This window comes from Aphelocoma coerulescens, chromosome 14 (genome assembly GCF_041296385.1).
Source record: "Aphelocoma coerulescens isolate FSJ_1873_10779 chromosome 14, UR_Acoe_1.0, whole genome shotgun sequence".
NCBI lineage: Eukaryota > Metazoa > Chordata > Aves > Passeriformes > Corvidae > Aphelocoma > Aphelocoma coerulescens.
The window spans coordinates 3,036,161-3,056,837 of NC_091028.1; the positions used below are offsets into that span (position 1 = coordinate 3,036,161).

Here is a 20,677-nt window from a genome sequence, read left to right on the forward strand (position 1 = left end):
AGAATTTAAAAGAAAACAAAAAGACTCTTCTTAAGTCTTGCTCTGTGCAACAGCAGTATTAAGTGTGTTGACCTGCCCTCTGAAGCAGAGCTGCCTCAGAGTCCTGGCCTAAAAATGGGTATTTGCTCAAAACCATTTTGTGTCAAAGCCTGACCTTTGCCCAGCTAATGGCACAATTTAGAGGTTGCCTGTGGGTTTCTGTGTTACTGGGATTGTGAAGATTCCCTCTCTATGCCAGTGGAATTAATGCAGGACGTGCATGATGTCCTGTGTCTAGGAGAAAGGTCCTTGAGAGCTGATGGCAGCGATGACAGAAATCAGAGCAGTCACTTGCAGTAGCAGCATTTGTGGCTGATCTGCTTACACTGACAGTATCCTGTCAGAGAAGGCTTCAGGGCTGTGATTGAAAGGATCAGTGTGAATCCAGGGTCTGTAAGACTGTCTCTCTTCCTAGCAGGGGCAGGTTCCCAGTGCTGCTCTTCCCAACTCCATGAACATGCTGGGACCGCAGAGCGGGCAGCTGCCGTGTCCCCCGGTGACCCAGCCACCCCTGCACCAGGCCACACCTCCCGTGTCCACTGCTGCCGGGATGCCACCGATCCAGCACCAAACCCCCCCGGGAATGACTCCTCCCCAGCCAGCAGCGCCCACCCAGCCATCGACACCGGTCTCGTCCTCGGGACAAACTCCGACCCCGACTCCGGGTTCTGTTCCCACGGCCACGCAGACCCAGAGCACCCCCACGGGGCAGACTGCGGCCCAGGCCCAGGTGACACCGCAGCCACAGACCCCTGCCCAGCCCCAGTCTGTGCCAACCCCACAGCCAGCCCAGCAGCAGCCAACATCTGTGCAGGCACAGCCACCCGGCACTCCAGTAAGTACCAGCCAGTCCCCTCTGCCTTGTGTCGTGACATCCCACGAGTGTACCTGTGTGTAGCATCATGTCCTGAATGTGTAGAGCCCATAGCTGTCCGTAGCAGCTTCTGCTTTAGACCAGAGGGTTGGTTAGAGATGTGTAAAATGTGTGTGTTCAGATGTTCTCAGCATTGTGTGAAGGAGGGGGGGTTGAATGGCTGAACTGCTCAAAGTAAAATTGGCAGCAGTGTGCAGAAAGATGAGGTGTAACAGGCCTAATACTCTGTGTGGCCATAATCAGAATCTTTTCTGATCCTGAGATTTGCATTTTTTTTTTCCTTTTAAGATACAGCCAGGGAAAATGCACATTTCAAGGAATGTACAGTATTTTACTGGGCAGGTGTTTTCTCTGTAGAAGAAGCCTCTTTGGGGCAGAATTCTTCCTTGGCTTCTCCTCTGTAAAGCAGAGTTATTAAATGTGTAATATCAAAACTTGGCTACAGTGACCTGTATCCATGTTCTGCACTGTTGTAGAATATCATCTCATGTCTCTTTTGTGCTGTTCATTTTTAGTAAAGGAAAATATTTCTATATATGCAGTGTCTTTCTTTTGTACTGTTTTTACAACAGCTATCCCAGGCAGCAGCTAGTATTGATAACAGGGTCCCCACCCCTGCCTCAGTTGCTAGTGCTGATACGAATTCCCAGCAACTAGGACCAGATGCACCAATGCTAGAAAGCAAATCAGAAGTTAAAACTGAAGAAACTGAGCCAGAGACTAGTGAGACACAAGTGGAAGCTAAGACTGAGGTAAATGAGATTCTCTACAGCTTAACTGAAAGCAGTGATAGATATAAAAGCACTTAATGATGTGTCTGACTCGGTGAGCTAAGGGGCGAGAGGAGGGTCGTTACTGCAAAGTAACTCCTGAGGAAAGCCATGGATGGAAAGTGCTTCAACAGTCTCAAACTAATATTTTGGTGGCTGAAGTTTGGGTTGTAGATGTAACAGTACCGTCATTGCGTCCTTTCTTAAGGTGGAGGAGGATTTACAAGGATCTTCACAAACAAAGGAGGAAACAGATGGAACAGAACTGAAACAGGAGCCAATGGAAATTGAAGAAAAGAAGCCTGAAATGAAAGTAGAGGCTAAAGAGGAAGAGGAGAGCGGCACTAATGGAACCACTTCACAATCCACATCACCATCTCAGCCCCGCAAGAAAAGTATGTGTGTGAAAACTGAGTTCCCTTGTGTGCTTTGCCTTCACTAACATTTGTTTTCCATGGTCTCAGCTCCTGCTGGGAGGTGTGTTTTGCACTTGTGTTTCCAGCACGTGGAGCTCTGGGAGACCAATACGCTGTCACTTAATTTTGAAAGTAGGATTCCTTTAATGTTACATGAATCAGGTGAGAAAGGCAAGTCACTGTGCCCTTGATCTCAGCAGTGCCTGCCCAGAAGGACTGAGGCAGTAAGGCAGTGATTGCCCGAGGAATTAAATGCATAAATCCCTCCCTGTACATCTTGGTGCTCTTTCAGGAGAGCTCAGGGTAGATAAGAGTGCTTTCAGTAACCAAGGATATCCATTGCTTTTCTTTTCCTGTTAAAGAGGCTGCACACACCACCTTTATCCTGAGTTTTGTCAGTCACTTTTCTGAGAATCAGGCACTTGAACTCTCCTGAACCTGTGTTCCTCCTAGGCTGGACTGCTGCAAGAGGCTTAACATTTATTTTAGAGTCCTGGGTTTTCAGGACTTGAAAGTTTTCAGTGTAGTGTTCATTTGCTCAGCAGTCTCTTAAATTTGCTACAGTATCAGCACAGATTGAGGTGTGACTGCATCTGTACTCAAAGAAGCTTCACGGTATTGCAGGTTATATAAATGATTGGGTGCCTTGTGTTAGTAAGAAATAAATAAGTTCATTAAAACAGAAATAAATTTCTTCACTTGCAGTGCAGGCTTTGTGGCAGGCTGCAAGATAAGTTTTTGGACTCAAAAACCTTAGCAGTTTGGAGACCTCTGTCTTTTGGCATCTGCTTTATTGAGCTGATGTTTTCTGTGATTAGTTTTTAGTTTTTGACCAAAGGTAAGCTTTCAACGTGCTGCAAATGTCTAAAAAATCTACATCTCCTTGATGTGCTTTGGGTTGCATTTGGTTACTAACCATAATCTTTTTGTAATAAATCACTATAAAACACATTTCCCTGTAGATTGATGTTTTCAGCTGGCAGCAGAGCGGGGCACCCAAAAGAGAGTGCGCTGCAGAACCAACAGGCAGAGCCTTTTCCAACCCAAATGTAACACAGGGAGTGGAAAGCTTATTAGCATTTCTGAGCCAGTGATATTCCCAGTGGAAGGAATCACTGCTGCCTGTTAGGAATGTGCTTGCACAGGGAAGGTTCTTGCACAGAGTCAGTTCAGGCTGGGTCACTGCGTATTCCAATTCCTCCTTCAGTGACACAATTTTATCTTGGACGTTTTGTCACCCAGTAACTGTGGAGTTCAAAGCACATGCAGCGTGGGCAGATACAACCACAGACACAAGTTTAAATGGTGACATTTTCTCACCAAGGAGTTTGTTCAATGTTAATTGAGCATTGGTCTTAAAATGCTGAATAAACCAAGAGGTATTGGAGAGTAATTACTGCCACATGTGCTGAAGGGATAGGTGATATTTTAAAACTACTGAAGAGACTTATCAGGAGTTTTGCATGGGTTGTATAAGTATTGGGAATTCTTCCTTCTTCCCATGCAGGCAGATTCCTGAGGGGCATCCCACAGTAAGCTGGGACATAGCAGGCACTGAGGGGAAGTGCCATGGACTGTGTGCTATAATGCAGCAAGTCTGACCCTTATTTTGCCTTTTTTTTGCAAATCCAATGTGAGCAAGAAAGGGAGGTGCTGGTTCCTTGCCTCTTCCCTTGCAGTCTCAAAAACCCCACTATAATACTCATTTGGGCAGCTCCTCTCTCCTTGTAGCTGGCAGCTTTAGTTTGACCTTGAAGATGAGTTTTACAGGTTTCTTCACTTCTTTGTAAGATATAATGGAAGACTTGCAAGAGCTTGGGTTTGAGGTGTATTCGTGTGTATTGTCCTTGGAATTTTGAAAATGTCTTATCTTCCTTTATGAATTTTCTCCTTAGTAATCATAAGCAGACTTGCCTCTGTTTGAAAAAAGAAAAAAAAACTAAAAAGGTAGCATTGTACTCTTCTTTGGTAGATTATACGTCATCATGAGTCAGGCAAAGATCCCATTTTCTTTTTACCGCCCACACATCCAAGACAAAATGGGATAACTGGATGCCAGCTCCTTACAAAGGTCTTCGAGCTACTGGAGGAGAAGTGAGAGCATTTAATTTTGGAAAAAGGAGAGAGGGAAAAACAAAACTTCCTTGTAAAATCCTTGTACAGGGAGATGCTATGATCAAATGTGCTGTTATTAGTCATAGTCCTTAGAGGCAGAGCAGCTGAAGATGAAGGCAACTTTTCTTTATGTTTTTAGTTGAAGTAATAAATTGAAATAACAGCTGGATTTTCATTTTGATTCTTTTTCAAACTTCAAAATGAAAGTAGGTTATAAACTTTATCAGTAAAGATAATTAGGCTTTAAGGAACTTGGCAAAAGTCACACTGAATCTCTGTAGTTTGAGTTTAAAATAGGATTGAATTTATTTTGAAAGATACTGTAGCTTAGTCGTATATTATTATAGGAGAAAATTCTAAAAGCAATGTCAAGCAGGTAGCCAGAATAGATTATTAAAAGGTACTTTTTGACCTTTACATTTCAATAAATTAAATAATTCAGATTATCACATATGAACTATCTGAATCAGAGCAGTAGAGAATACTGTTCCTCATTAATGGAATTTAATATTTATTTCTGTTCTTGAGAATTCCATAATATAATGTATAAGGTTGTTTATAAAACTTTGGGAGTCCATAGTAGGGAAAAGTGCCTGCATTTATGGTATTGATAAACATGGAAGAGGATTGCCATTTTGTTGGGACTGAGATTGTGGCAACAGCTGAAATGATCATACAGCCAATGGAGTAGTGTCAGTTTAATTTCTTGTCTTGCCTTTTTTTGTGTGTGTACTCTTTAAAATCATAGATTTTTAACTAGATGTCCCAAAAAGCAATTTGTATCATAGCAAAATAACATTTGAGTGATAAAAGCTATGATCAGCCTCAAAGGGGTCGCTGAGCCCTGTTGATTCAAGTGCTTTTAGCAGAATTAATTGCTCCAGTTTATTAGTATCATTCTCATTTCATCCAGGTAGATAAATATTAGATGCCATCCTGCTTTCCTTAGTTGTCTTTTTTTCTCATTGATAGGCATTCTTCCCTATTTAAAGACACTGTTCCTAAGGAAATAAATGTAATTGCACTGCTGAGATGTTCAAAGAACTCTCCACATTATCATTATTTTTCAGAAAATGTATTGCCTTTTTTTGTCCTTGTCATCCACTCCTGAAAGAATCATGGCTGTTGCCATGCCACTGTTGCCAAGTGGTGGCATAGAAATCTGGAAGTATTAACACTTTCAAAATCAATTAACGATCCATCAGACCAGGACTGTTTGTACACTGTGGCCAGGAAAATTCCTGTGCCAGCTCTCAGGACATCTGGTCACTCTCTGTAGAGCTGGCTCTTCATCCCTGTCCACTGCAGTTGGTTTTGCTGGAAGAATCTTGGCTTGGAAATAGCAAACAAGGTTAGAAGGGAGGGAGGGAAAGTTATGCTCAGTCTCTCCTTTGAGGAGAAAAGGTTCATTCATGTTGAAACAATTGATTTAATGTGATTCTGTGTAAGTTTTGAGGGGGTTTTCAACGCTCTAGAATATGTATCATTATGGGCTAGAGTTGTTCCCATCTCCCTGTTTTGGGAATATCACCTGCTGTGATCTGAGTAAATACAAGGCTGTGTTTGCCTCTTGTAAGTGAGGTTTTGCTTCTGATCAGGAAATCCTTTTGCAGAGTTTTACGCCAGCATAGTTCTTTGGGGGTTTTTTAGGGCAGTCAAGAGATTAGAAAATGTGGAGGGCAATTTTCTAACCTTTCTGACTTCCATTAACAGTTTTCAAGCCCGAGGAGCTGCGCCAGGCTCTCATGCCCACCCTGGAAGCATTGTACCGGCAGGACCCAGAGTCCCTTCCTTTCAGACAGCCTGTGGATCCTCAGCTTTTAGGGATTCCGGTGAGTTGGCATTAAAAAAAACCCTATAAAATACTCTCCTGTTTTATCTTTGCTCACGTAAACATTCAGCCTTTTTTTATTTTGCAACCTCTTGCAAACCTGTTAAAAACGCAGGGTTTTGTGTGTCTTTGCAGGATTATTTTGACATTGTGAAGAACCCCATGGATCTGTCGACCATCAAACGCAAGCTGGACACGGGGCAGTACCAGGAGCCCTGGCAGTACGTGGATGATGTGTGGCTGATGTTCAACAACGCTTGGCTCTACAACCGCAAGACTTCCCGGGTCTATAAGTTTTGCACTAAACTGGCAGAGGTGTTTGAGCAAGAGATTGATCCTGTCATGCAATCCCTGGGCTACTGCTGCGGCCGCAAGGTGGGCATCCCAGTATCCCAGGGGGGTCTTCTTCCCAGCAGCAGTCATTAGACAAAGCTTCAGCTTTGTGTGTGGTGTTGGTTTTCTTTTAAATAGAAATACTGAATGGAAGGGCTGCTAAAAGTTTGGCTTTATTAGAAATATGTTCAGAGCTAAAAAGGTCGATAGGGTTTCTGCTCTTCTGTTATTATTGTTGTATTTTTTCTCCCTCAGAGGACACCTTCTTTAGTCATGAGAAATTTTAAAATACTTCCCTGGTTTCCCATGTCCATAAAGCAGAGGTCAAAAGGATCAGCTGCTTTTAGAGTTAGTGATTGTCACCAGATTGAGAGGGCTGTGCTGGTACATTCACAATAGCTGGGAAAGTGTGATGACCATGACAGTGTCCTCTGATACCCACAAGCATCAGGCTTGCTTAATAGATCCCTGATGAGCAAAAGCTCCTGTTGTAAAGCTGCTTTTCTCCCTTGTTTTGCAGTATGAGTTCTCTCCCCAGACCTTGTGCTGCTATGGCAAGCAGCTGTGTACTATTCCCCGGGACGCTGCCTACTACAGTTACCAGAACAGGTAAGTCCTTGAATCCAAGTTTTTTCCCTTATTCAGGAAGTGAGATCTCTTTTGAGTTCTCTGCACATACAGAGGATGGGGAGGATTTTTAACTTTTGCTTTCCTTTGTCAGCTAAGTCAGGGAAAGGTTCTTTTTTTGTCTTTCCATGCTGTCCTTTTGCAGGTGACTGTTTGTTTTTCTGTTCTGCAGTGTGAGGCACACTGTTCCTTAGTGCTTGCTCTTAGCCAGGCTGCCCCATGCAATGCTTCAGTGCAGGTCAAGTTGTCCATGTTTTCCATGAAAGGAGGAGCAGGGCTTGCTGGAGGGAGAAGGGCAGAACTGCAAAAAGGCACTGGGAAATCCTGCTACCTTCTTCTGGGAAAATTGTGAAAATATGCAGGTTTGTTTTCAAGTCAGTGCCAGAATTTGCCAAGTAAAGGGTACAGTGATTGATTACAAGACTTATGTTTCCCCTTTCTAGTCAGTGCTTAATTCTATTTAAATTAGCTTGGAAATAGCATTAAAAAGTACCCAGAGACTCCATGAGAAGCTGTGAAAATTAAAATTTCTCTTATTTTTAAATTAATATTAGGAGTTGGTATTTCTATTATTATTCAACAATTGTTAAATTAATTTTCCATTTAACACTTAAATCACCAGTGTTATAATCACAAAGCAAACTCAAAACTTGGCTTTAATTTTGATTTCTTAGATGGTGTGTGTCTTCCCCCCTGAATAAAATGCACAATACAAATGGGCTGAGACAAAAGCTTTGTTTTAAACAGGGAAAAGGAAGTTATGAATTGCTTTCCAGAGGCTTGGCAGCCTCTAAGCCTTGCCAGCTGTGAAGTCACAGAATCAATTCAGATATCTAACACTTGTATTTCGTCTTTTTGGGCCATTCCTGCTCTCCAAACATGCTCTTGAGAGGCTTTCAGCCTGTTGAGCCCCACGCTGGAGCAGCACCATGTGGGGGAGAGGAAAATGTGTCATCCCACCTTGTGTGGGGGGTCTTGGGTGCCCTTTGAGAGGCAGAAAGTATTGACAGGCAGGAATAAATTCATGAGCTCTCATAAAAGGTTTTATACAGCCACTGTGGACTCTGAAAAGTCAGGCTGAAGAGAAAGCAATTAAAATGTATTTAAAGACACAGTTCAGTACTGGCATTGGGGAAAAATAACCCTTAAATACCATCACTGTTGGTAAAATTTAAAATACTTTTCACATTCCACATCCATGTTATGCATTCTGTATTTGGAAAGAATAGTAACTTCAAATTTAATTGAAGAAGGGCTCATTTTTCTTTCAAAACTGCCTTCTCAATTTAGGTTTGTCTTAAATCATTTGGATTATTTCATGGAAGGCAATGCTGGTCACTAGCAAGAAGTCCAGGGTGGGTGGAGCAGAGGGTTCTTCTGCACTGGGTGCTGTAATATTCCAGTTTCCTGCCCATTATAAATGTGAAAGTCCATTTAAGTCATAGATTTCTGCTCATCCAGTTGCCTTGAGAAGGGAGTAGGGGTTTGTGGTTTGGGGCGGGGTTGAGGTTTTCTGTTTCAGGCCCACTAAACGAAGTGTTGAATGGGGCTTTGGATTGGGGCTTTTAAAACGGTATTTCTAAAGATTAATCACTGTATTGTTAAGTGATAGTCCATTTTGCATAGAAAGCCCCTGTTCATCAGCTCTAAACCACTCAAATTTCCTGTGACACTGATCTTCAAATCTTAGATGTTCTTAAACAAGTACTAAATAAGTGAAAAACAAATTCCATGCTTCCAGCAGATCTTTAATTGGTCAAAAGTTCTTGATTTTTCTGTGTACAGAACAGGCAAAATCGAATGCACCTAAAGTCCAGTGTGTCACATGACTAAATTACAACTAAGACTATTTAGGCACCACTGAATAAATGAACTCAGGCACTACAGTTCAATGATTAAGTTAATCATTTGGTATAGAGCTGTTTAGATTCCATAATAAGGCAGAAATGCAGGTTAAAGTGTTCAGAAAATGTGCTTCGTGTGTGAATATGCAGTTGAGAAAACTGAGTGGTGTTTCATGTCAGCACTGCCATCCAGTTATTAATTTAGAATTGCCTTTGCACTTAATTACAGTTGGGGATTCACCTGTTAATGCTGAGATTGAGCATTTTCTGGACTTTGATACTGAACCATAATGTTGCTGTTTAATAAACGGGAGTCACCTGAACAGTCTGCATTTGAAAAGCTTTTCATGTTTGATATGTTGCAATAAGTGCATTCTTTGGGGTTTCTATGGCTGTTGGAACTAGAATATTGTATGTTTTCTCTGGGTTTTGCTGAATATTTGTGGTGACATGCAAAAGGCAAATCTCTGTTTCTGAGGGTCCATATCCATAATAAGTTACAGCTATTGCTTCACCTTGGTTATTTTATGGATAAATGTTCATGATCTTTAGGTGATTCATTTTCACTGTACTTCAGTTTTTATTTCCTCATTTTAATATCATGGATTAGATCTTAGAGTGCTTTGAAAGCCCATAAATTATTCTGAAAATGGATCAGAATTAACCTTTTCTGGGACTGTTTAAATGTAGCAAATTATTAATAGGAGCCTTGGCCATGGATTTTTCTGGCTACACTCCTGTATTTGGGTCCTCCTGGCTTTCAGTCCTTCCCAATCTGACTCTTAAAATGATGAGCAACTGTGTTAGTAAGGAAAATAATTAGTGATGGGGGGTTTTAATTTAAGAAAAAATTAAAGAACCACATTATAGGAAAAAAATAAACAGATGATGTGTAAAAGGATATAAAATTCTGCACCTCTTATGTTTGGGTTTTTAAAAAAATTATTAGATATTACGTTATCAGTTTAGGGGTGGGGTGTGAGGGGCGAGGGAAGTCAGTGGAAATGAAATGTGCAGTGTCTGTACCCGCTCCTGAAACCCTCCTCCCTAATAACCACAAGGTATTTATCATCCCCAATGATAACAAATTCATGGAATACATTTGTTTTTCTCCTGGCCTTGCTCTGTTGCATTCTCAGCTCCCAAAGCCTGGTTTTCCTTGGGAGGGCAATGTGTGTAATCCCAGTGGAGCTGCCCTAGGAGCTGGGTGCAGTTTAAGTGGGGGTAGGCTGGCAGTCCTGGCAGTGTCAGCGTGGTTGGATTAACTGGAACAAACCAGCCCTTCCCCTCCGAGCCAGTCCCACGCACGGGCAGGGCTCGCTGCTGCTGCAGTTCTGGCTCCTGGCTGCCAGAGCAGCTCCTAAAGCCAGGCCCAGCTGGCAGAGCCCACAGGAGTTTCCAGGCTCCTGAGCTGTGCTGTGGGGACTCAGCGCTGGCTCCAGCCCAGGGAGGGCTCGTGGGGCATCTTCCCTGCCCAGAGCTGGGATGGCCCCAGTGTGTCCCACCAGGAAATTCTGATCCATCCCATTCCATAGGTGCCTGCCAGTGCCTGTTGTTGTCTCCAGGACAGCACAGCCTGGGAGATCTCTCCTGGATTGCCATAGTTCAGGTGTCTGAGGGTGTGTGTGAAGGGGCAGAGCTGCCACACTGATCAATCTCCATCCTTGAGTTGTTGGTTCATTGTGTCACTGAGTCTCCTTGGTGCCTCTGACACTCCCCATCCCCACGGCTCTGGTGTTTGAGTACTAAACCTGCCTTGTTCTGTGCTGCCATCGCTGCTTCCACTCTCTCACTCTCCATAAAGCTCCTTTATTTTGATGATCCTTTGTGGCCTTCCTGCATTTTACAGCTGTGGCCTCTCTGTTACCTTTGTTCATGTGTGAATTCATATCCTTTCCAAACATTTAGCCTCCTTTTTTAATTTTTTTTTTTTGTGACTCTGACAACTTTGGTTCCAGTTCATCTGAAATAAACAAAAAAACCCCAAACAAAGAAACAAAAAACCCACCAGCCCCCCCCACCCCAAATCCATGTAACTGATTTTATTTTCTTTTTTCAAATGCAGATTGTATTTTCATAGAGTTGTATTCCAATTTACTCAGCTTGGTTTGGTAAACTGCAGAACTGTTTTTGCTGAGTATGAATTGGATTGGCTCTTGGTCTGGTGACCAAAAATTGTACCTAGCCTCATACTCAATTTGTAAAGCTTAATTAATTCCACATCTTTAATGTACCTGATAAATATATTGTATGTATGTACAATATTTCATGTTGTTCACATATATACATATATTGTATTTATATAGATAAATGGCTGGAAACTCTGACCCATAATTGCATTTCTGTTAAATGTTTGTCTGGAGTATGGATTTGGTTTCATTTATATGAAAGTATATTAGCTGAGCAATTGGTCACATTTAATCTTAGAGTCAAATTTTGAATTTAATGTTTTTATAGATTTTTTTTTTCAATTTCAAGTGTTTCTGCTTTTGCAGTTTTGACTTGGAATCAGTAAATGCTTTCAGCATTTTTCCTAATTACTTAAATCTGTAATAAATGTGTCCTTTAAGCTTGTTGACAGGCTCCTTTTTACCCGAAGGAAACTCAATCAGTCGTAAGCCTGGAATCAAAAAGTATTTTTTTCCCCCTGAGCAATGCAAATCAAATCCAAATTCTTAAATTTGAAGCCTATACAAATGTAGCTCTTGGTGGCTACTCCATGAATCCTCCCCGAATTTGGAATGTGAGGCCCAACACTTGTTACGATGTGTGAAATGAGACCGAATGCTAATCTGTGCTTTGCCTTGGCTTTCTGCTCTGTGTTGTCTTGGTGTTTGCGTCTTACCTCTTACGTCTGTGCTGTTTGTTCCCTCCCCTGTTCTCTAATCCTGCCCTCCCCTCCCTCTGTGCCTCCTCATTGTCCACACTGACCCATCAATCAACCAACAACGTCCCCCCTTCCGTCGTGGTCCTGGTGATCTGCCCTGCCCTGGTTGGTGGCTCCGTGCTTGGGTGGCTGTGTTTGTGCTGGACCAGCTCACCCAAATATGGCCTTCTTGCTGACAGGTATCACTTCTGTGAGAAGTGTTTCACTGAAATCCAGGGGGAGAATGTCACCCTGGGTGATGACCCTTCCCAGCCTCAAACGTAAGTCGCTTCCTTTCCTCGCATCCTGACTTTTGGAATGGGGGTGGGGGAGGGTGTCCTGGTTTGGAAGTAAAACCCAAAAACTTGTGGTGGTATTTGGGGAGAAAATGCCTTGTTCCTTCCTAACAGGAGATTTATAGGGACAGGATTAAGAGCTGTTGCTTTGTTGGGTCTGTTACTCTGCCCAGCACTGCTGCCTGTGTCCAGCTGAGCTGCCCTTTCCAGGGGGTGGCAGACCCTGGATAATGTGCTTGGAGGGGAGCAGTGGAAGCTGTGTCAATAAATGTCACTAATCCATCACCTTTTCTAATGGAAAACTTCCATCTAATTCTGGTATCTCACCTTTTGAAGCACAGCTTATGTTTCTAAAACCAAAGGCTTGCCTTTAACCTGGCCAGAAAAATCAGATTTGAGGTACATGAGGTGGTTTGGAAGGTGGCTGCTTTACTGACATTAGCTTCCCTTGTTCTTTATGATTTTAATTTTATGTGTAGACTTGGGTATCTCTTGCTTTTAATTTACACAGAAAATGAAATGGGAAAAATATTTTCTGTAGCTTAAAATAAAATGAACTGAACTGCTTGCTCTGACCAGAAAATAAATATTGAGGTGCTTTCTTCAGACTTGAGGTTTGCTGCAATTCAGCAAAGCATGATATTGTCTGAGCCTCTGATGTAAGGGTGCTACTGAGTTTTAACTCTTTGTCTCTAGAACCATCTCTAAGGATCAGTTTGAAAAGAAGAAAAACGATACCCTGGATCCAGAGCCGTAAGTACCAGGCTGTTGCTTTTCTTCCCATAATCTCACTGCTTCCACTTGTCCTTGAGCCAGCAGGGCAGAAATGGGGCAGGGAGTAAAGAACTCTTCTGTTCCCCCATCCCTGCCCAAACAGACTGCAGAATCTTGCCCTAAAATTCATGGCCCAACATCCAAAGTTGATGTCTGTTTTGATACCCAGAGGAACACGGGAGCCTGTTCCACAGACACTTCCTAGTTCTGATATTTGGGTAATTCCAAGGGTGTGCCCTGCCAGGCTCTGCACAGGGCTGGGAATGGTCCTCCCTCCTCCAGAGCCTTTTACCTCGGGCTCTTCTGCATTTTCCTCTAGTGGTTCTAAACCACATTTTTCTCTTCACTGAGTGCTGAGCCCACCCAAAGGCCAAAGCACCGTGTGTTACCCTTGGGAGGTTCAGGGAGAGCCCAGCTGAACTTCTCCTCAGGAGCACAGGGTTGCTTTCCCTGCAGTGGGATTTTGTCATCCTGCTCCATGTCCTCAGGCAGTTTGAGACACAACACATTTTGATTCCTTTGCTTATCTTGGCAAATACTAAATAGAGCTCCTCCCCAGACCTGGAAGGGTGGACTGAGATAGACCCCAGTGCATTTGGCTTCTCAACCTGTGTTGCACTCTGGACTGGGAAAACCTCTAACAGTTTTCCCATCCAAAAAAAGAATTCTGACATACTATTTTGACCAGAAAACAAAAGATAAAAACAAGACTACAGCAGAGTCATGCAGGCAAAGACAAGTTAATACATGTTTTTTTGGCAGGGTGGTTCATGAATGACTAGTCCTTACATTTACAGTAAGTTGAGCAGCCATTTATTCAGCTTGTGGTTGTTGCAGCAATTCAGAATTAAATCTGTGGAGGTATTGTTGAGGATTCTGTGAAGCTGGGAAAATTCAGGGCTCTGCTTAGAAAAGGATAGAAAAGATCCAGAAAAAGTTGTGCATGACAGCCCATTTCAGATTTTTAAACCAGCACATTTTGCAATTTATATATACGTGTAGATGTACATATATAACTTGCACGTGGATTGATAGATGTTCATCTGAATCTATTCTGAGTATTTTTTTAACTTAGACATAAATTGGGCTGGTGAAGTTGATTCAGTTCTTAGCAGAGGATTGGCAAGTCCTTCTTTCATGCTGAATTCTGGAAAATTACTTACCTAACACCAAAAGTGATTTGCTGCTGGTTTTTTCTCCTCAGGTTTGTTGACTGCAAAGAATGTGGTCGGAAGATGCACCAGATTTGTGTGTTACATTATGATATTATTTGGCCTTCAGGGTAAGAGATGTTTGTTAGTTTTTTTACCCCTTGTGTAATGACACTGATGTAGTTTATGTAATTAAAGATTTTCTGCCTTTGTTCTTTAATATGTGGCCACAGCCTTTTAAAGAACTGGGTACAAAGGGACCAAGCATTTCTAAATAAAATCCTTTTTTTGGCGTTTGGGGTCTTATTTCAGTATATTCAGATGAAAATGTGTATATTCATCCACACAGATTGGTGTGATTTCTTTCTAACTCTCAAGGGCAGCTGGCTGGAGGGGAGTTTGTGTGCACAGAACATAAATGCAGGTGTAACTACTTGGCAGAGTTAAACCAGCTCATAAAGGCTTTCAGTCCCTCAAAAATTGAGTGATATAAGCTGTTCAAAGCCAGAGAAAAATATATTGTACTCTGACATTTAAATTACATGTTCAAGCATTGGGTTTAAGCTCACCAATAATGGGTTTATGCTAAATTTTTGGCTTTTTTTTTCCTCAATAGGTTTGTCTGTGATAATTGTCTGAAGAAAACTGGTAGAACACGCAAAGAAAACAAATTCAGTGCTAAAAGTGAGTTTGGTATTTCTGTTTTTATCTTCAACATTCATCTCCTCCCTGCCACCCCTAATGGGTTTTTGATTGAGACTTTGTGTTGTTATGACAGAGCACAGGAACATTTGCAAAATGGGGAGCAGCATAGCCTGAGGCTGTCGAATTTTAATCAACATTTTAAAGCCCCGCTGTTTATGTGTTTGTGGTCAGTCTTGTTGCTGCTTGAGGTGTTTGATGTCTTTGTCCTTATTCTTCTAGGGTTAAAAAGCAAAAAGAGGGACAAATAGAACAGAAAGAGCACAGGGCTGTGTGTGCTTTTCTGGCTACATTTAGCCAGGTTTCCATGTAGTGTTGGAACTGTAGTAAAATGATTGTCACCTCTGTGCCCTCCCAATAACCTGTAGTAAGGAATGGTGCTGCAGTTCAGGTGCTGCTGCCAAGCACCAAAGACTTGGAAGAGCTTTTCTTGCCTCCAGAACAGGTGGTGGGGTAAGAACTGAGTAACTCATTCCACTGGGTGCTCTTGGCAGTAACCATTGCCATAGTCTTGTAGAAATGGGCACTAAAGAGAGGCTCAGGAGATGCCAGGTCAAGTTGTCTCAGTCTCCATAATCTTTACACAGGGCTCTGTGCAGGCATTTGACATCAGGGAACATAATTGGGACATTTTTATTCATGGAGGTTTGGTGGGGGAAGAGAAGGGGCTGGTGTTGGAAATGCAGAGTCAGAGCAGAGAGCAGAAAAATAAAGTGAGTGTAAGACACCAAGAGGGTGATCCAGGCACCTGAACAAGCAGAACTTGCAGGGTCACTTCATTCCTCCCTTGTGCTTCCTCGATCCTTAGAAGTTCTGGGCATTACTGGGTGATGCTGTGCCTGCACAAGCCTGAATCTTCCAAACTGGGATAAAGGCAAGGTTTTGCATTAAAAGTGTGGTTTCTTGTTAACCTCATGTGTGGTTGATTGTGTAACAAGAGATGTGAAAGGGGTAATTTGCAGGTGATGATGTTGTGTGAGGCATGGTGGGTTCCAGTAATCAGAGCAGTCTCTGGAGGAACCTGATGCACTCAAGAGAGTTTTGTTAAAGTGGCCTAAATTAGTCTCATTAAAGACAGATTAAAATTGGCGGAGAACATTAATAAAATGATGAAATCCAACTGTAGTTTTAGAAACCCATTTTAAGTGGATGTCTCTTCTGTTGTGTGCTGACTTTACAGTGGGTATTGATGTAAATTTCCTTAAAACAAGTGTGCAGTTCCCCGGATACCCGCAGTTGTTCTGTGACAGTGGTAAAAGTTTGAGTAACCAGCCATTTAGTCCAAGGTAACCATTCTGTTCTGGACAGGGAAATAATGGTGCTTTTTTTCCTTTCTTCCTTCTCCCTCTCCTTTTCCTTGCTGTTTGGCTGTCTTGTCTTTCTCCCACAAGGATCTGAGTCCTGATGCCAGCTGTAATCCCCTGGTGGGCTCGGCTCTGGTGATCAGCTTTCTTTAACAGTGCTCTGGTGGGAATGCAAGAGCAGGGAAGGGAAAGGAAAGTCTGTTCTTGTCATCAAAACCTTGGTCTTGCTGCTGACCTGAAAACAAACCTAAGCAGTGAAAGTTTGAAACATTAACATGTTCCCTCTTCTTAAAAAAAAAACATTTACTGCTCAAGTTACCATCAATAATTCTCCACTCTTTCAAGCATGATGGCACAACTGCTGATAACCAAGACAAGCACATCCCTCAGCTCTTATGGAACATCCATATTTCTAATGTGTAGTGAGTAAAATTGGTTATCTTAACTGACAGCCTGCCAAATAGAACCAGGGTGCAGCTGGGTTCTGCTGTGAAGCCCTGAACTTTTGAAGTATTTATTTTGCTAAGAAAATCTACAAATATGACCTCACCAGTAGCCAGTGCAGAGGGGTTCAAAGACAAAAGATATCCTGACAAATAAGTCACCCAAAGTAGCTTCCTGACAAGAAGTCACAGTAGGCATAAAGTTGGAGTTTCTTCCTCTCTATCCAATTACTCATCCACTAACAAAGCTCTGGCCATTGCTGCTGTCACAGACCTGTGCTGGAGGTTTCTTCTCAGCAGTTTGGATGCCTTTTTTCAGGTTTTCACTGCAGTTTCCACTGAACTTTGAGCTTTTATTAAAGGTGCATATGTGAGAACTGTTCAAGAACCAAAATCCAACTGTTTTCTAAAACAACTTTCACATTCTAATAGATCAAAATATGCAACTTTCAGATCCTTTCCTTACAGTACATGTAATTTTAATGCTGCCTGTTTCTTTTATCTCCTTATCTGGTCTTTTTGGATTTGTTGGTTTTCAAGCTTTAATGCATTGCAGCATAAGGAAGGAAGCTTGGTTGCTTAGCATTGGGAAGATGACAAGATGAAAACACAACAAGACAGTAGAGTTAACTCCAGTGGCTTTCTAAAAATGTTCCCACTCATCAGCTGAAATGGAGCCCTTTCTTCTTTTTCTGTTTGTCTTCAGAGAAATCAACAGAACAAAACAATTCCCTCAAAGTATTTGTGAATTTCCTTTAAAATCATCCCACTTCTGTTACATATGGAAAGGCCAATACAGTGTGTTGGAATAGGAAATCCTGGGAAAGGCTCACTGTGTTGGAATTGGTAAAGGGCATGGTGTTTTTACTTCAACTTGCCTTTAAATTTAATTTTTTAATTCAAATTATTAATTACTCCCAGGTAAATGATATTTCTACTCTATTGGGCTGGTTATAACCACAGAATCTCACTGGACAAGGGGACAAGCTAAAAGGTGTAAATCGAGATTGCTGCCTTTGGCAATTTCTGTAAACTGATTGTAATCAAACTGCCAGAGGGCAGGGCTGGATGGGATATTGGGAAGGAATTGTTCCCTGGGAGGGTGGGCAGGCCCTGGCACAGGGTGCCCAGAGCAGCTGTGGCTGCCCCTGGATCCCTGGCAGTGTCCAAGGCCAGGTTGGACAGGGCTTGGAGCAGCCTGGGATAGTGGAAGGTGTCCCTGCCCATGGCAGGGGTGGCACTGGATGGGCTGTAAGGTCCCTTCCAACCAAAATCATTCCCTGATTCTATAAAATAAAATTTTAAGTGTATAAATCCCTCAGAAAGTGAGATAGTTCTTTGAGTATATGTGAGTTTTTTCCCCAGTATTGGAGCCTGAAGTAATTTTTAGCACAGATATTTCACTGCAGAATTCTGTGTGCAGGCTCAGGAGTCGGGGAAGAACCAAGGACCTTGTGTCAGGAGTCAAATATCAACTGAAAAATGAAGTAACAGAGAGCAGAAAATTAAATGCATTTTATTAAAATGAGGATCTGTAGATTACACCATCACTTTGGAAAAGATAGCAGATTGGCCATAAAGTGAAGTAGAAATATGAGTGGTAAAATAACTACAGCAGGATAAAAGAAATAGTCATAAATCTTCAAGTCCCAACAGTGGGGTCCTTCTGGTTTCTTCATTTAACTCAAAATCATCATGATTTCTGTAATTTGGTGTGGATTTATTTGAAAACCATCACATCCTGTAAGACCACAAACCCAGTCCTCCCCACAAAAGCCAATTGTGAATGTAAAGATGGAGTGAGGGCATCTGGACAATCTGTGGGCTTGAACTTCCCAAGACCTCTATCTCTGGGCAGGAACTATTTAACCTTGATGTGCAGATTGCTGCAACTGCAGTCCAAAAGCTCTCTTGAAAAGAAAAGCAAAAGCAATGAAATCTCCATTGAAGTCAAAAGGCTTTTCATTTCTGTTGATTTGCTTTGCTTCGCTTGAAAAGGTGTGGCATGGAGCCAGATCTGTAAAGTGATGTAATCTCTGTCAACCAGCCAGAGAGTGGGGTTGGGAAGAGAAAACATTTGCAGGGTTCATAAAATAAGCCTGAAATTGAAAAATGCTACGTAAAGCTGCCTTTGTTAGTTCACTTACGGGGTAATTGTGCCACTCCAGTGGGTTCAGCTGCCACAATGGGGTGTGGAAAGCATGGGGGGAAAAGCACGGATGGGTTTGTGTCTCTTAATTTTGGCTGTATAAATAAAACCATCCAACTTTCATATGGAGGTAAAACAAAAGGGGAAAAATCCTGCTTCCATGCAGAGAAGGAAGCTGAAAGAGCTCTCGAGCACAGTAACACCATGACCTGAACAGTGACTGCTCCAGTATTAACATTTCCATGGTTGTGTTCTCCCCCTTCCCTTCCAGGGCTGCAGACCACACGTTTAGGGAACCATTTGGAAGACAGAGTGAACAAATTCCTGCGGCGTCAGAACCATCCTGAGGCTGGAGAGGTCTTTGTCAGAGTAGTAGCAAGTTCAGATAAGACGGTAGAAGTTAAACCAGGAATGAAATCCAGGTTGGTCCTGTTAATTATAATGAATGCAATCCTTTTTATTTATTTCATTTTGAAGTCTCCTTGCATGGATATTGCAGAATTGTGCCAATTTGCGCCTTAATGCCTTTGAACATTTTTGAAATTTGGGCATGTTTAGGATTATGAAAGATTAAAAAATGTAAAGGTGGTGACTGCTTTGGGGACAGTGGGGACATCCTTGCTTATAATACTGGGACTTTGTGTCACTACATCTTGGGAGTGACCACATTTTGGTTACAGAATTCATAGTTTAGCTTGGAGCAGTTGCTGAGATTCTGTTCCTTACTCTTCCTTCATTTTGTTGGGTTTTTATAAACACTTCAGCTTTCAGGAGTGATTTTGAATTTGCTTCATTATAAATGAAAAGCTTAAAAGGTTTAGTCTATGAAGTATTTTGGGTTAAATTCATAAAGACTGTGTTTATGTGACATCACTTCATACTAATGCATCACATTTTCTGCTCTGTAACCTATTTAAAGGCTTGTGGTCTCTGAGGATATTTGTGTACTCAATGCTGGCCTGTTCAGTCCTGTGTTCTATATGGAAACAGTCTTTCCATGAATTTACAGGAACCAGGACTCCCTGATTTACTACAGCTCTGATCTGACCCCGTCTAACTCCTGCGTAAAAATGTTCCTAATGAGTTAAAAATAAGGTTGAAAATAACCCCCTCATTCTGGTAGGACACTGCTTTAATAATTGGCATTTTATTTGGGTTTTTTTTTCTCCTGTTGCCCTTTCCTGCAGATTTGTGGATTCTGGTGAGATGTCAGAGTCCTTCCCTTACCGTACCAAAGCTCTGTTTGCGTTCGAGGAGATCGACGGGGTGGACGTGTGTTTCTTTGGGATGCACGTGCAGGAATATGGCTCGGATTGCCCCCCTCCAAACACCAGGTACCCTCCTTGGGCATCTTCCCAAATCCTGGATAGTCAATGTCAGACACAGACATTTGAGACATACATTTCAGTTCTGTGGCACAAATGTAGGACTGCAGAGGACTTTGAAGGGAAAGACAAATATCACAACAAAAATGTTACATTTCTTGGATTCTACTTTTAATTTTGCCTCTCGATGTATATTCTTGCTGTCTTAAAAAAATGCTGCCCCTCTTTTGCTTTCGAGGACTGTTTACACCAGGTTAAGATGCTTAAATCTGCATTAAAATACCATCAGCATTGATTTGTCTTTCTGCATGTTTGTCTAGTGTAAAAGTCAGCTCTCAGTAGACAAAGCAACGTTCAGCCAGCCCTGAGCGTGTCCCCCTCTCTCCCTGCAGGCGTGTGTACATCTCCTACCTTGACAGTATTCACTTCTTCCGCCCTCGCTGCCTCCGAACGGCCGTTTACCACGAAATCCTCATCGGATACCTGGAATACGTCAAGAAACTTGGGTGAGTGAGATCTTGGGAAAGAAAGCAATCTGGGTCTTCAGTATTTTTTCTTAATCTTGGGTGACAAGTAGGTAGTTGGGGTAGTCTCTGTTTCCTTCTGACCTCTCTGAGGTTTGTGGAGCAAAGGCCTCTTCTGCAGTGGAGAGAGAAATTGGGATTTTGTCACTAAGGTGGTTTTTATTGTTGGGATTCCTAAACTGACAGCACATCATTCATTTGATCAGAGGTTCACTTGATGTTTAAGCTTCATTATTATATCCCTGACCTTATCTCTTGTCAAAATCCAGGTTATTGCTTCAGCATCTTTGCTAC

General features: G+C 42.2%; 1 protein-coding gene across 7 annotated transcripts in view; it reads left to right on the forward strand.

The window, feature by feature from the left end:
- Positions 1-20,677, forward strand: part of CREBBP (CREB binding protein) — a 95,298-nt gene that overhangs the window by 64,309 nt on the left and 10,312 nt on the right. For 3 of the 7 annotated variants that reach the window (XM_069029401.1, XM_069029404.1, XM_069029406.1), the window contains 13 exons: positions 455-874; positions 1,486-1,665; positions 1,892-2,078; positions 5,928-6,046; positions 6,181-6,420; positions 6,899-6,987; positions 11,886-11,996; positions 12,708-12,764; positions 13,990-14,067; positions 14,553-14,620; positions 18,806-18,956; positions 19,722-19,868; positions 20,252-20,365. In XM_069029401.1, coding sequence (XP_068885502.1) covers positions 455-874; positions 1,486-1,665; positions 1,892-2,078; positions 5,928-6,046; positions 6,181-6,420; positions 6,899-6,987; positions 11,886-11,996; positions 12,708-12,764; positions 13,990-14,067; positions 14,553-14,620; positions 18,806-18,956; positions 19,722-19,868; positions 20,252-20,365 — 1,961 coding nt within the window. The remainder of the gene's footprint in view (positions 1-454; positions 875-1,485; positions 1,666-1,891; positions 2,079-5,927; positions 6,047-6,180; positions 6,421-6,898; positions 6,988-11,885; positions 11,997-12,707; positions 12,765-13,989; positions 14,068-14,552; positions 14,621-18,805; positions 18,957-19,721; positions 19,869-20,251; positions 20,366-20,677) is intronic. The other 4 variants (XM_069029403.1, XM_069029402.1, XM_069029405.1 and 1 more) reach the window with 4 other exon arrangements.